The 16560-nt window shown below is 39.7% G+C and overlaps 1 protein-coding gene across 2 annotated transcripts; it reads right to left on the reverse strand.

Annotated features, from left to right (window-relative positions):
* Nucleotides 1-243: 243 nt before the first annotated feature.
* Nucleotides 244-10004, reverse strand: cdc37l1 (cell division cycle 37-like 1). Of its 2 annotated transcripts, none has more exons than XM_034896874.1 (7): nucleotides 9631-10004; nucleotides 8068-8370; nucleotides 7737-7830; nucleotides 5328-5443; nucleotides 4137-4259; nucleotides 3749-3922; nucleotides 244-1382 (listed from the first exon to the last, which is right to left on the reverse strand). In XM_034896874.1, exons 1-7 carry the CDS (start codon nucleotides 9727-9729, stop codon nucleotides 1266-1268), a joined length of 1026 nt encoding a protein of 341 aa, XP_034752765.1. In that variant the 5' UTR covers nucleotides 9730-10004; the 3' UTR covers nucleotides 244-1265. The 2 variants fall into 2 exon arrangements, with proteins under 2 accessions (XP_034752765.1, XP_034752766.1); XM_034896875.1 differs by having other exon boundaries at nucleotides 8068-8378; nucleotides 9637-9983.
* Nucleotides 10005-16560: the final 6556 nt, after the last annotated feature.

A 16560-nucleotide genomic window follows, 5' to 3' on the forward strand; every position in this document is an offset into this window, starting at 1 on the left:
ACGCAATAATGTATGACAAAAGCCAAGTAAAAGTTGAAACATTTAAGCCAGCTAACAGACTAGCCACCCAAACATATTGCATTTATACTCTCCTGATATTGAGTCTGAGACCTGTGTCTTGTGTGCAACCCCATACTGTGTAAATACATATCAGTTGTGAGTCTGAAAGCTGCAAAAGCCAAGGCCTGTACGGTGAACCTGACCCGAGACCTTTTAAACCAACCAGACCTTTTTTGTAACTGCAATTTAATTCTATCCCGAGGAGTTAAATTCTGGAGAAAACACATATCCAAGTAACGACAACTGAAGCACTCATGCTCTATTTTCGTTTCCAGATTCACACATTACGCCATTACACACACACACAATGCTCTTTACTCATTAGCATACAGCTAGCAGAATAGCTTTTAGTAAACCAATGAAAAAATAATAAAAGATGTGAGGCCATGTTTGTTATTACCAAATATAAAACGGTATGACAAGTGACAAGAGTCTTCCATACATAACAACACGGGTTCCCCTTCAGGTAAACTGTGTCATGTGCAAATTATTCAATAGAAATCTGCTGATTGACCACATTCTTTCCATTTTACAGTAGTTACTGTACACTAGCACATGATCAGGTAGATTTAAATGTTACTTTAACATACTTTGCATTACCTAATGTCAAGTACAATAAAACAGACCATCTAGTCTAGTTGTCTGTTTCTATTAAATGGTCACCATTAACCAGAACTTAACACCACACAGGATACAAAGCCATTGATTTGTCAGCCATGCTTCTCATGATTCATTTTAAGCAGATATAACAATACTCCGCAGATGTCTTCTGACCTGAGTCCTACTTTGGTACCTAACTTCCCAAAGACTTTACTGGTTTAGTATTCTTTGTGTTGTCTGGATTTAATTTTCAATTTGTCAGTTTGCTTCCATGTAAGGATGTGGATTTTTTTTTTTAGGAGAAATAAAAAGGAACACCACCAGCTTGAAGGATAATTATCCGTAAAACCAGGGTTATGGCACTTAGCTGACAAGAGACACTGCAGGACTCACCAGGCCAACCACAGTGGCATAAAATCGACAACACTCAGAATTGTTTGCCTTAAAAAACATTTTCCTGCAGCGTAAAAGACTCATCACGCCTCTTTTGTTCTTGTTCTGTACTGGTGTTATTCAGCTTAGCCTGCTGTGAGGAGAGGGCTTAAAACTCAGGTTGTTCCTAAATGAGGAGGCGATGGAGATGGATGAAAAGCAGGGGTCAATCCCTAGGAAGTCTCCATCATGCGTATATCGTCTGTTTCTGTGGCGTCGTTCTTTGTCCAACTCACTGTGCCTGTCCACAGTCCCGTCTCCAAACAATGGTTCAGAGGATACTCTGCCACCTGGTGGAAGGAGAGGAAGAAAAGACGGTTCAAATTTCAATCACAAATCAGACAGGTGAGGATTGTCGTGCACAAATTGAAATCAAAAATAAGATTAAATGGAGCTGGAGAGAGACTTTGTGGGATTAACCTACTGTTGTGTAGTTAGAGGATTATAATGGTTATGTGAGTGCACCCAGCCTCTTTAACATTTCATGCCCTAATCTGAGCTGAAACTAGAATTTTGATTGTGAACCCACAAATGCTCCTCTACAGAGATTTTAAGCATTAACTAAAACAAATCTGGAGGCCACAAACGTGCGCTTTTATTTATAAAGAACAACTTCTCATGTACCTAGTTTCCTCTTTTCACTCATCACTCCTTAAAACTGAGGCAAAAACAAATGCTCAGAGAAAAAAACAGCACAAAGAAGGACCTGGGTTGCAATGTTTCCTCTCTGGGAGAAGGAGAGGACGTTTTTTTTCCCCTGTGTAGATGTTTGGCAGCTAGTCAAGCTTTGGGGCCAACAGAGGGGAGGAGGCCTCACTCCCTCTCACTGACAAAAGGCTTTCAATTACAAAGACCAAGTCAGTAGAAAAGACTGACACATTTGTAATTCCTTTAATTATAAATTTTAATTTCCCTTTAAGATGGCAGAGAGGGTAAATCGTTACTAATACATATCTAGAAAAAAATAATGCTGCAAAATAATGGCTCTGATGTCTCAACTGCTTAGTGTGGCTTTTCTCTGATATCTGAGCTGCTGACACAATGATTAGGGGAAAGAGACCGATGGCAGAGGTCAGGATACTATCTATTGTTTGGATTTGGAAAAGTAATGCAAACATGCACCATTAATAAATAGTTAATGAATTTATTTAAACATGTAATAATAAATTAATTTTCGAAATATGTTAAAGCCATAGCGCGGAATATCTTGACTGGCGAGGCATCCACATGACGCAGGCCTTTTGGTTACTGTACCCCCACCTGTCCTCCACACAGTTGCTAAAGCACAGAGAATTAAAAAAAAACATGATGGACTCTTCAGAAGACCTAATTATCTTGTAATTTGTATGTCCTATTTGTTTCCAAAGTGGAACGCTGCTGTTGTCCTCGCTCAGCGGTGACATAAAACGCATCACTCGCGCTACTGTGTGCGGATGTCACCTCAACTCATTTGGAAATGGCTTGCTTGAATGTACCGGATGGTCATTGATATAAAATAGTTGTGCACTAAAGGTTTAATCCCTTGGAGACTTTCTTCAGCTCCATTTAAACTTATTTTTGATTTATGTACAACATACTTAATACCTACATGTAGCGCAGGCCCTAGAAATCTAAGCTTATTTAATTCAAATGATTAACGATTTAACTTAGGTGAGATTTTGACTTGATTTGCTTTACTAGTGATGTAATCTTTTCTAGTATGGAAAAAAGAGACAATATCCACTGTGGTGGAAATCATGATGCCTGACAAATTAGATTAATTGTCTATTCTCTTTTGCACTACTGCTAGTATACCAAGTTTTTGCTTGAGGCATCACACTACCAGCAAGCACCGTTGACAGAGTTAGCTAAATGGATGGCGGAAGTTTGAGTTTCAAATTAAGGATATCAACAAAAATGGCTGTCTGGTATTTTATCCTAAACAACAACAAAAAAGAAAGATGAAAGAAAAGTTTGTTTACGGCTAAGGCCAAACGTTAAATTCAAAATTGCATCGCAATTTCTTTTTTTTGAAATCTCAACCGATGTTAATCTTTACACATTTAAATCAATTTTTTAACAAATTCATGATGCATCGTTACATCCCAAACACAAGACTAACATAGAATAGCTAGCCCATCTTTGTTATGGTTGTTCATTCCATAATACATTCTGAAAAAATTTTGAAAAATACCGGGGCTTGCGTAAGTTTACACACCCATGCTGAAGTTGAATAAAAACAAGATTACAAAAATGTATCTTAATGCCTTAATAATAAAAAAAAAGGAAAATCTTTTAAGGACAAGAATTTTAAGGACACCAATTTTCTATGTGAATGAATAATGTATCGTGACTAAATAAATGTTTCCTTAAAATACAGGGGACATAAATATATACACACCTATGTTAAATTCTCATAGAAGCAATCCCATTTTTATTTTTAAAGACCATTTATTTCATGGATCCAGGATACCATACCATGCATGCGATGTGTATACTTAAGAACATTTATTTATTACATTATAGGTCATGTAATTACATTATTCACTCAGAAAGAAAATTGGTGTATAGTTTGGCTAGTTATGTATAGTTTTATGTTTACAGACTGTGTTGACTGATCGTTAATGTGAATTCTAAAGAGAAAAGAGAGAAGAGAGAAGAGAGAAGGAGCACTTACTTGAGGTAAAGAGTCTAGGGCTTCTTTGGGGTCAAGTATGCAGTTTGTGCTAGTTTTCTGTTGATCGACGCTGTTTGGTGTATAACCTCTAGACTTGAATGCGTTTTCTTTCACTCTGTCTTTAAAGGCCTCGAGCTCTGTATAGAAGACTTCTAAGTAGACATCTTGTCCCTCCTATACGGCAAACAGGGCAACAAGATTAGGAAAAATATGTCACGAAACATAGATTAAAGGAAACATTTTTCAGAGGGGGATTTTTAACTTTTAATCAGGCATAGAGCCTTGCCACGTATATACTCCTGCATAAAACAAAACTAAAGCCACAAATAGGTACAAAGGAAGGTGCACTGCATTCCCACACAGTTTTAATCAGATGCTTGTGTCTTACTTTGGCTTTGTGGAAGAACTGTCTAAAGCAGCCTCGAGGATCCTGCTGAGAGTTGGACGCCATCTCCAGGATGAACTGCATCACTACAGCTTGGTGCGCCACCTGCTCCATCAGTGCTTCTTTCTGCAGGACACAATACCAAACACTGGTTTTGTGTGTTTCAATAAGCAATATGTTTAACATCTACAATTTTAAAGTCATATTTCATCCCTTATGCTTCAAAATGATTGAATTCTAATAATACAAATTGATGCAGTATGTGCTGCTGCCTGGTGGGGTTACAGGTACTTAGGAGTGTAAAATCCCTGGAGCATCAGCGTGCATGTTTTCAGCGGCAAAGCACCTCACTAAAAAATTTGTTCTACAGAGAGTTTAGCGCTGACTTACCTTGCACCACAGTTGGACTCTCGCGATATCAGGCAATCACCCGAGAACCGCGGGACTTCATGTCACACAGAAATCTTGTTGAATCATCTTGTCAGGCTTCGAGTGATGCATTTTTGTCTGAACTACCAACGGAACCATCCAGTGAGAGGCTACTGGAAGCTACTTAGGTGTGTGTGTGACGGCAGCGACTGTTCATTCGAAACAACAATGGTAGATGTGATAGACAAATGGTTCATCCAATCACCTGCCAAGTGCCTGCCCTTTTCCAAAACAGTTTCCAATGATGGCTTCTCAGATGGTTCTGTGTTGACGAAACATCTGTCTCATCAGGTTAAGCGCTGACAGCACAATGGTAAATTCTGTACCAACACCTTTATTTTGTGTGGCGCCGCTTTAGTTTAAAATTAGGACACAATAACAAACAAGTGAGGCCATTTCTTTTTAGGAAGTGTAATACTGTGATTGGCACTGAGGGAGTTTCTACTTAAACTACCCAACAACTGTATTTTCAATGTCAGGGTGAACATGTTCAGGCAATGGATCCATGATTACACTGCTTTTCTAGTTTGACGAGCTAAGAGGAACTACACTGGCTGTGTTCATCATAATAAAGCAATATGCCACCCAATGTAATTAGATAGCTTGTATGTCTTTTGTTCGTTTTTTGACAGAAACTTAGTTCTCTGCCACAGAGGCATTAAGGATATTCGGCCATGACTATACAGACTATAGGTTTTACTGTTGAGGTATTGTTGAAAAAAAAAAAGATGAAATAACACCGGCCTGATCCTTTCAGTACATTACCCCGTCTTGCTGTAGTCTCATGCACCACAGAATTAAGTAGTTGGCCGTTTCCTCACAGATGAGCTGAGGAATGTCTGCGAGGAACCGCTGACTGTCGTCCCATCTCCGCAACATACCTGACAAATGGATATAAAAGCATAAAGTATATTGTTTTTGAAAGACATAGAAAAGGACCATATGGGTGGTTTTGCATGTTAAACTATTGTCAAGGAAAACTTAGTTACTGGCTACGGTTTTTTAAAATGTTACTATGTTAACAAGCAGATGTCAGAAATATTTACAGCAAACGAGTATGAGGGTTACATTTAACATTTTATCTATAATTGGAAATCCTTATGAGAATTATGTAATTAGTGCCTGCTTTCACATGGTAACATTTTAAAAGATATCCAAAAAGAAATAACTTTGCATGTTTATTGAAATATGCAGATAAGCAAGAGGAAAAAGATGGTGCATGTGTTTACATGGTTGCAGTGGTTTAAAACGTAGAGGGATTGTGGAGCCCACTCGTGTATTTTGCATGTTTATTAAATATGGCGCACTGACCGAATTTCCTCTTTATTATCGAAAAATGCTGTGTCATTCAATACCTAAGGAGTAATCTCATTGGTGTCAGTTAGTCAATAAGCATGCAGCATGCTTCTACCAAGATCTGACCGTGTTGGTGAGTGGCTGTCTAACATAACACGTCATAGAGACACGCATAAAAAACTCCACGTTACACAGACGGGGCTCATGTAGTAAGAGCTGGAAAAATTGATTTTTACATTGTGTAATGTTTTCATTCATTTTTGTTAAAATAGATTAAATAAAGAGAAGGTATTGTTCAGGAACCGGCATCAAAGTCACGGTATTGGTATCAAACATTTTGTAACAATACCCAGCCCTCTCTGTGTGTAATCACGGAAACAACTCCTACACAGCTGTGGATCATCATGATTTGTATTTAAGCAATATGTCCCTTTACTACTACGGGTCTTGAGAAACGTGACCAAAACGTTGACCAACCAAATAAACCAATGCAGAGATGACAAGTGTGGGTGTGGGAATTTCTGTCTTTTTGGAAATGGGAGAATTAATTCCCTGCAACACAAAGGAGACAAAGCAAGGGGTGTGCGTGTTGCTTTCTAATCAACATTTTAAACTACACAGCACTTATGCTTCCACACTAAGAAAGCCTGTATTTTACATTTGTCCAAATCCTTTTCCAGAGCACTGTGTATGTCTTCAGACTGATTTCCTTACCGCCAGTACAGACATTAATGTTTCTATGGAACCTGTTTCACAATAAAAATGAATCTATGGTTTAAAAAAAAAAAGTTTAGATATTTAGCATGGTAGAAGTTGAAAGTACGGATTGCAACATGGACTCTTCTGCACCACTTACATGCAGTACAATCTGCCTGGCTGGCTAGAGGCACAAACATTTACATCCAAAGTAATTTTGAAAAAACACCACCTGCAACCAGACTTTGCTGTTAAACAGTAGGTGACTAGCCTTCTTCTACCACAGTCGGGTGTAATGTGTTATAATTCCTACAGTACATCAAACTTAATCATTCAGGTATGCACATGAAAACTAAATGTGATCTCTTCCAGCAAAGCTGGAGAAAGAAATCCTGTAACAATCTTCAAGAAAAAAGTTGAATACCTCAGAATAATATTTATTACCAAAAACGTAAGTTTTCACATGCAAGGTTGCCTTTGTGTATTTGGTGGACACAATAAACATATGAAAAGGGTATAAACAATAAATTATTGCTACAGTTAAGAACATAAATACAGAATAGATATATTACAAACATACATACATATACATATATACATATATATATATATATATACATATATATATATACACACACATATACACACACACACACACACACACACATACATGTATATATATATATATATATATATAAACATACTATAACAAAATAACATACATGCAATATAATTGTTTAAGAAAGGGAAAGAAAGGAGGCTGTATGGTTAAGTGCAGGGTGTGCAAAAATATTGATCAGTGGATGTGCAAAAGTTCACAGTATGTACAGTATATGTGCAACGGCCAAGGGTAACAGTTCAGGATATGCGTTAATGTAAAGTGTAATGAATGAGGGTAAGGGGTAAAGAGTCAATGGGGGTCCCAGGCCTTGTTGACAAGGCCCACTGCACTTGGGAAGAAACAGTTTTTGTAAACCAAGAGGTTTTAGTCCAGGTGGACCGCAGCCTCCTACCAAAGGAAAGTGTTTTCAAAAAGTTAGGTTAATTAGGGTACACACTAACCCTAGCTACATGGTGACATTTGTTTATGTAACTAAAAACATACTAGACCCAAAACTTATTTTCCATCAGTCTGAGGAAGACCATATTTATAAGAAACTTCAGATTTGGCATCTCACTTACCAAAATACTTGAGCTCTTGGTCGTACTTTTGGATAAACGTCTCGCACTTGTCCTGATCCACTTCTACAGGTTGGTTATGGACATTGATGATACTCTGGAATAAAGTGAACTAACTGTTGATAACGTCCTTAAATGTTAGTAGACTGTAGGTACACAGTCAAATAAAAGTAAGAACATGTTAATAGACAATCAACACAAAATCAGTATCATTATTAACAATATTTGGCGAGTCCAAATACCAAGAAGTACAAGACAATTCCAAGACAATAGAAAAATGTCTTGAGTCCAAGCAAGTACTACAACCCTGAAAAAAGCCAAACTGTTTGCTTACCTTATCAAAAACGTCCCAACTCCCGACAGTTCTGACCATTGGGCTGCGGCTGGGTTCCTGACATCCCAGAATGCTCTCCTTGCGACGCCATTCCTCCTCAGTGTGTGTGAGTTCAGTGGGGCAGGCCAGAGTCCGAGCACGCTCCTGTTCCAGGGACTCAGAGCTGTGGACGCCTAGAGAGCATAACTGATCCTGGGTCTCAGCCAGTCTCCAGCTGGAGACGATAGAGGCCTTTAAACAGCGCTGCTGGCTCTGGCACAGTGACGCCATGGCACAATCACAAAGGTGCGATGACGGTGACTGCTGTAAGGTAAATTAAAGAAAAAGAGATTACGACAACGAGAGAAACTGTCATAGACTCATAACATGCACATTGTGCTTTATAGCAGGGAACTAATATTTCTTGTCTAGCTACAATAGTGTTTGGTACTCCTCAGAACTACTACTTTCTGTTTCTTTATCAAACAAACCAGACGTAAATTAGCTAAGCTTCAATTTCCACAATGCTCAGAGGGTAAATGCACTTTGGTGTTTCAATCTAAACTGATCAAAAGTTAGCATTGACCTGCCTGAGGACCTGCAAATGCTCTCTTTTGCACTGAAGACAAAGGGTATAAGCTGTATAAAAAAAGGAAAATAGGTACATCTAACACAAAACCAGATCAAAACTTTTACACAAAAAAAGGGAGGTCAAATTGACAACATCCTCCTGATAATCTTATCTCTGGGGGGTTTTGATCTGAAGTTTTAATTATCCTACTTTTATTTCCTCCTAAAGTTTTGTATATAGTCAGAGAATGACGAGAGTGAACAACTGACACCTAAAACTTCCCACTCACTCTGACTCACACCAGAGCCATTGGCGTTTGAGCTTTTTATAATCACAGCCATGCTGTATTTAGTACAGGGAGTAGCAGGAGGGCTGAAAATAAAGCCTCGTTTCCATATACCATGGCTAACAAACAGCCAAACGCCTTTTTTAGTCAACAGACACCACATACAGCTGTCAGTGTCTGAGAATACCGAGGTCCTGGGAGAATAGTGAAAGTAGGCTGCTGCCCTAGTTGTTGTGGATTCTAATCTCACCATCCCACACATGGATGATCTCCCTCTGGTGCTGATATTAGCCATGTCCTGACAAGACGATTCCACAGCAGGGGATTGTTTTTTTGTATAACAACGCGTTAAAGTGAAATATACGTTTGCTAGCTTGATTGCGCAACTCTGGGTTTGCATGAGGTCAGCATTCATTTACTTCAGCATGCAGACTGGACACATTAGTGTTGGCCACCATGCGGGTCATTGGTTAAATATGATAGCTAGCTAGCTGATAAGGTAATGGCAGAACATGTAGAAACTGGGCAATGGAATACATTACTATTGGAAAAACAGATACGAGCATGTACGTTGCTAACCTTACCTGCCCAACAACCGAGGGTTGGCATGAACTCATTTCACTTATCCCCAAGCAGCTTTAGCTAGTTAGCATTCTTTTAATACCGTTAAGTTACCTCTGTGATGTTTCGTACGCCAACCACCCGACCTCTAGCATGATCTAATTACCTGCTTATGAACACCACTAAAGCCATTGCCTGCAGAAGCTGGGTAACTGCTCGACTCTTCATCGTGGTACGTTGAAGACCCGTTACCCTGCCACTCCATCGCTGCTACGCAACTAGCTGGCTCTCTTTGCTGTGGGGTACGCTAGCTAAAGCTAGCTGTGTTGGAAGAACCACAAACAGTATCTTTCTTTGTGGTCAGCTGTTTGCCAGAGATATGTAAGATCTAAATGTCGGTCTGAAAAGTCAGCAAAGCCGACTGGGGAATAGGCGAATATGACGCAGCAAGGCAGGGAGTTCAGCTCCTGTACATAAGGTGAGCTATCCACAACAACAGACTAGAGGTTAGTTACTGGTTGTCTTCTTCTTCGTCGTCTGATTTTAGGACGGTTAACAACCAGCGTGTTAGGTGCATTACCGCCACCTTCTGTTTCGGACAATGGATCGGCTGTAACTTTGAGGTGACACGTTTGTTTCTTACTTGTTACTTAGTCCACTTTATTACTTTGACTAATTTTATGAGGCTCTGAAAAGAAATACAAAAAATAAAAAGCTAGAAAGATGCTCCATATACGTGATTGGTGTTGACAGTAGCCTACTTTTTATGCAACACTACCTTTTCCAAAAGGTTTAATTGGTTTGAGGTCTACTTTTTTAACTGTCTCTGGGTCTACCTCACCATGTAGCTCATACTGAATCCGTCTTACCTTTTGGTCATCCTATGTTCATGCATAAAACGCGATAGGCTACATTTTATTTGTAATAGCAATGTTGTACGGTCATGTTTAGAGAAGTAGACGATTTTTCTATTCTTCTTCTTATTACTGTTATTGTGAAGAAGAAGAAGAAATCAAACCAATCGCAGCCATCGCAGTACATCCATGAGCCACACACTCGGGGATTGTGTAGGGTTTTGCCATCTACGCTTTTCATTGAGTGGAAGTAGCCAGAAGGGGGCGATATTGTTCCATATATAGATGATCCATATTCATTTTATACAATCTCAATCAACACATTTTATACAGTAAAAGCCAGTAGGTTACACAACAGCACCGTCCTCATTCCTGTGTCATTAGCTCTTCTGCTTCCGTCTTCTATTTTAACTTTCTCCTTTTTTTAACTTATGTAATTTAAATATATTTTAATAGAGAAAAAAATGAGTCATCTGATGCTTATCTCATCTCATCTGATATACCTGAAATTTCTCTGAAATCTCTGAAATCTCTCTCTCTCTCTCTCTCTCTCTCTCTCTCTCTCTCTCTCTCTCTCTCTCTCTCTCTCTCTCTCTCTCTCTCTCTCTCTCTCTCTCTCTCTCTCTCTCTCTCTCTCTCTCTCTCTCTCTCTCTCTCTCGGAGCCAGGCTTCCTGCTCTTAGTTCCCAGAGTTACCGGCTGCTGGCAGTAGAATGCTGGGAATATCCGGAGAGGAAACGGAAGTGACATCACAGCGGTGACCTTCCGTACCAGGCCATATCACCTGGTGCTGGCTGGAGGAGAGCTACCACACAAACAAACAAACAAACACACACACACACACACACACACACACACACGCATGCATGCACACACGCATTTACATTGATGGAGAAACTATATTGAAACACTTTAGCTTGTCATACAGGAGAAGAGAGAGGGAGGAAAAATTGTGAGCAGGTTCCCATGAGGAGAGAGAGCAAACTTTGCATTGACGGGCTGAGCTAACCGCATGTTTGACGGGAAAGTTTCCACAATGCTTCAGCCCGGTTTCTCACATCAGCTCTGTCAGTCTTTCTTCTTAATTAGCCAGCTTGTACTGGCTGACCATATAAAGTAAACAGAATCCGAAACAAGATTTAATCACATACTATACAATGTATGGTGCTGTGCAAGTCTGCACTTAAAGTGTTTTTATTAAGATACAGAAAGTCAACTTCTGTTTAACAATATAAAGGTTTAAGAAAGTAGATAAGGAGAGTTAACATTCAAGAACATTAGAAGGATAAAACCCGACCTCCACCCTCGCCCACTGTACATAATACTCCCCCTGCTGTCCATATAAAGCTGCAGACCTCCAGACTGTTAACATGCTTCCCACCACCAGGCCTGCACCAGTACTTTTACAGTAACACCTCCTCAGGGTCCACACTGCCCAAATCCTGAAACCACTTGTCTTAGCAGTTTTTCACAATCCCCCCCTAAATTTTTTTTTTTTAGATCTGTTATTTCAATAATCGCTGTGTAGTAAAGTTATACATCATTTCACAATAAGAACAAAGACCATATAAACATAACATATATAAACCCAGTTTTTCAGTATACATTTTTCTTCTTCTTTTCTCCCCCAATTAATCATCTCACAGCCGTGTGAACTTTTAGAGGATCATCAACAGTCTACAAATTAGTTCACATTAGCTTCAGCTCAACATTAAAATGCTGCTTATACCTAATGCATAGGCATCATCAGTGGAATAGCAACATTTAAAATACTCTATTGTCAATTTGTTGGCAGAATTAGTACTCCAACTTTTGACTTTCAGTATATTTTGTACTTGAATTTTCAATGCAGAGCTTCTATTTGTACATCATTGTATTTGTGCTTATCTTTAGTAAAGGATCCGAATGACTCTTCCAGCAGTGCAAATATCTGAAATGAAAAATCTTCTATCAACCCAAAAAACAGATCTTAAATTTGACATGTAAAAACACTGCCAAACCTTAGAGTAAAGAGAAGGCCCTGCCCCCATGCTTAACAAAGTGAAAAAGACTTCAACACACACGTTGCACACAGATGGCCTGTAGTGGAGATACGTATGGACTGATTGAGGAGAGTGTCTCTGAGGTTACATTCTTTAGGAGCAATGTCTGGAAAACACATACAAACCTACACACTTGCACAAACACAGACATACAAAGACGCATGTACACAACAACAAAAAATATATAGAAATAACATGTGTCTACGAAGCAGGATGGACAGAAGAAGACGTGCAAGTCTACAGGGGTGGTATGGTCAAAAAGAAGAGAGAGGGGAGTAAGATGAAAGAGGGATGGATGAGCGAAAGAAAAAGAACACACAGAAGTCCCTTGATGCCAAATCAGGCAGAAAGGAAGGAGGGATGAGTTGTGATGGGGCAAAGAGGGAGGGAGGGAGAAGTAGAGACAGAGTGTGTGTGTGGTGGAAACGTCATTATACAGGATGACAAAAGAAGAAGGGATTCTCTGGTCAGCTGCTGCTGCAACTGTCTATTGTCCTGCTGACAGAGGACCCCTCCACACACACACACACACACACACACACACACACACACACACACACACACACACACACACAGGCCTAGGCCCTCTCTCTCTTCTTCAAGTTCAACTCTGATTACATGGCCGACCAACTGGCAGCTCCGGGCATTTAAAGACCCCGCTAACCCCCTCCCCTAAACCCCAGCTGTGTCATCTGAGTGTTTTCAGTACGTCTGAGATCCAACAGATGTTTAGTCCCAAAAGAACAGATCCAGAAAAAAGTTGCAAAGAAATGCAGGCGTGGAAAAAAGAACAATGCAGCCTTTTTTTTCCTTTTCTTTTTTGAAGTGGATATACATTTTCAAAGTAGGCCGGTTAAATTTTTTTTAATATTTAAAGCACGTGCATTTAAAAGCAGCTCAATTAAACAAACAAGAGTGCTGGTAATTAGTTGTTTTCCGACCATGGAGAAGGTTATTGTTTTTAGAGAAGGATGTTTTATAAGAAGAGGCCATAAATTCAGGCAACTAATAGAAGCAGCTATGAATGAAGCTCCTTTCTTCCCTTTGTGTGTGTGGCGTGCATGTATGCGCCTCACGTAGTCCCCAGAGGTGCTGAGCTCTGCACTATCATTTATTTACCTCCCTGGTGTTTCGGGCATTGTGCCGTGGTGTTTGAGTGTGTATCATGCTGGGTACAAATATCAGAATATGCCTGTGTTCGTATGCAGTCATTATGAGATCATAAATGTTTACAAGTCTGATTTCTCTTTTCAAATCAATCCAGAGCAAATGACCCTTGACCAACTGACCTTAACAATATTCAATCCTCCGCTGCCTCTGCACAGTGTGTGACACTCTGGTCCATTCTGCTTTGATTAACCCCCTCTTTGACACAAACACACACACAGAGAGGGTATATGACCACTCTGTGACACTCGCAGACAGACACAATAGGGATCCAGCACATTCCTTTCCCCAGGTGGCATAAAAGACGCAGCCAGATCAATGGCCTAATGGGCTCCAAACCAATGGCCGACGATCATTAACCCCCGAGTTCTTATACCCCAAGTCAGACTATTGTGTGAACACTGTGTGTTCGTATACAGACTATTGTGTAAGTTTTCTTTCCGCCGTGTGGAGCTGGTTAACTGCTGGACGAGGGGTCTAACTTAGGAAATTAGATTGTGACAACATGTGTTGTCTTGACCTGAGAAACTGTGGAAAGCTGGACTTTAACATGTGCCAAAATGTCTTCCTCAGAAGTGATATACAGACAGTGGCAACAGCACATTTAATTCAATTTGGAGGTACAAATTCCATTTTAGATTACTTTACACTTCTATGCTACATTTCAGAGGAACATATTGGTATTTTTTACCCCACTCCATTTATTGAAAAGCTATACATAGTTACTACTAGTTACTTCCCAGATTTTGTCATGTTGTAAATATTAAAATGCTGTTTACACATGTTAACGCATCAGTATGATAATCCAGTGATATATATGATAAATATATTATAAATAATATAGTAAATACATACACTTTTGATGCGTATGTGCTTTTGAGTGAACCCCAACCCCCAACCCCCAACCCCCCACCCCCACCCATACTCCTGCTCTCAGATTCAGCAGGAGCTCACTCCATCCCTCTTTCTCGTGCAGGACTCCACTCCATTCCACTGAGTCCATGCAGCCGTGTGTGTGTGTGTGTGTGTGTGTGTGTGTGTGTGTATGTATGTGTGTGAGTGTGTGTGTGTGTGTGTGTGTGTGTGTGTGTGTGTGTATGTATGTGTGTGAGTGTGTGTGTGTGTGTGTGTGTGTGTGTGTGGAGGGCTGGTGGTGGGAAAACAATGGGCAGTAAGGGGGCTGGCTGAATGGGACTATTGAGTCTGCTCAGCCAAACAGAAAAGTATCTCACTTCAAACCCCACAGTTCCACTGTGTACAACCAGGCCTTTATTCTCCATAATTACTCCCCGACACACATGTATACACACATGCGGGCACACACATATACATACATATTTATAAATATATATGAATGATTGTAGAGACTAATCACAAACATTGCTCAGCCAGGCTGACTTTTGACTGTCTGAAAATGTTTCAAGTGTCAGTTTAATTACTAAGATGATACGTTTCAATATTTGAACCTGAAGGTTCACTCACACATTAATTAATATATAGAATTTTTTTTGAAGGATATTTTAGCAAATTGCATTGCTGAATGTCCACATAGCTTAGTATGGATAGAATGACAACTGCTATGGTGTCGGTTAAGAGCATATAACATATATATCATGCAGACAAGCACAATACATATACACTGATGAATGCTGGATATATTTTTTAAATGATTAAAATCTCTCGGTTCATCACATTATGTTTAAATATTCAATCCTATGTCAATAAAGTCCTTTCCCTTAATTTGCTGTTCACCTGCACCTGCCCTGTAAATATAGGATAGGATGCGCTCTTAATCACCCTGCTAGAAAGAAACAATTCAGCCATTTAATTTCCAAAGCCATCTGAGCCTCATTTTCTTTACTGCAATAGAAAAAATAGCTGCAACAGCTGTGTCACAATATGTATTAACAACCTAATTCACTGTAAGCCCTTTAACAAGAGGTATTATCGTAAACAGATTGTCAGACAAAAGCAGCCGGCCCTGACAGAGAACTGCTGTCACAGAGTGCGGTATCGCCGACAGTTTTTTTGTCAGTGTTACACTGGGCAACTTAAACTCCACCGAGCTCGTTAGCCTAGATCCAGACCCGCGGCCTGCTTGGTCATTGTACATCTAGCACACTGAATCATTGTGTAGGAGGATAATCCATACAGGGTAATTGGTACACCCTATCAGGCAACACATAAGAACAGCAGGATTTAGGTGTGGATGGAAGGGCGGGTTTATCCATCTATACAAATGACATATGTGCATGGATACGGAGTAGTTGAACTTTGAGCTAGAAATACATCTATCGATCTATCTATCTGTCTATGTCAATTTTATTTCTATAGCACATTTAAAAACAACAATAGTTGACCAAAGTGCTGAACAGGGTCGATGTCAAATACATAATTAACAAGTGTAAAAATCACTCCAACCAAAATACATCACAGGGAGACAAACAACACTTTTACACATCAGAATCCAGGTTAACGAGGGTTAAAAGCTAAAGCAGCGATTTAAGTGCAGTGGGCGCCCACTGCAAAGGCTCTATCGCCCTTATTTCTTAGCTTTGATCTAGGGACATCCAAGAACAGCTGATTTGACAACCTCAGCATTCTGACTGGAGAATGATGGCATAAGAGATCAGCCAGGTAAGATGGCGCCAAACCATTTAAGGCCTTAAAAACAAGCAATAAAATCTTAAAATCTATCCTGTAACGGACAGGTAGCCAGTGGAGGGAGGCCAGGACTGGCGTTATGTGTTCACGTGTTTTTGTTTTAGTTAAAAGGCGAGCAGCTGCGTTTTGGAGTAGCTGGAGCCGATTTAAAGATTTCTGGTGTAGACCCTTATATAAAGAATTACAATAATCCAGCCAAGCAGTGATAAAAGCATGGATGACTTTTTCCACGTCTTTTGAAGGAAGATAGGCCTTTATTTTATCTAGAAGTCTTAACTGGAAGAAAATGGTCTTGACAACTGCACTGATTTGTTTACTAAAAGTAAAGGAGGTATCAAAAATAACACCAAGATTTTTAATAGTGGATCGA

Source organism: Etheostoma cragini, chromosome 16, assembly GCF_013103735.1.
Source record: "Etheostoma cragini isolate CJK2018 chromosome 16, CSU_Ecrag_1.0, whole genome shotgun sequence".
NCBI lineage: Eukaryota > Metazoa > Chordata > Actinopteri > Perciformes > Percidae > Etheostoma > Etheostoma cragini.

Coding starts and splice junctions, on each gene's coding strand:
- cdc37l1 (XM_034896874.1), bottom strand. CDS start 9,729: ATGGAGTGGCAGGGTAACGGGTCTTCAACGTACCACGATGAAGAGTCG. Junction 7,831..8,067: donor GTTGGGACGTTTTTGATAAG/GTAAGCAAACAG, acceptor ACTTTATTCCAG/AGTATCATCAATGTCCATAA. Junction 5,444..7,736: donor CCAAGAGCTCAAGTATTTTG/GTAAGTGAGATG, acceptor TCCATTTGTCAG/GTATGTTGCGGAGATGGGAC.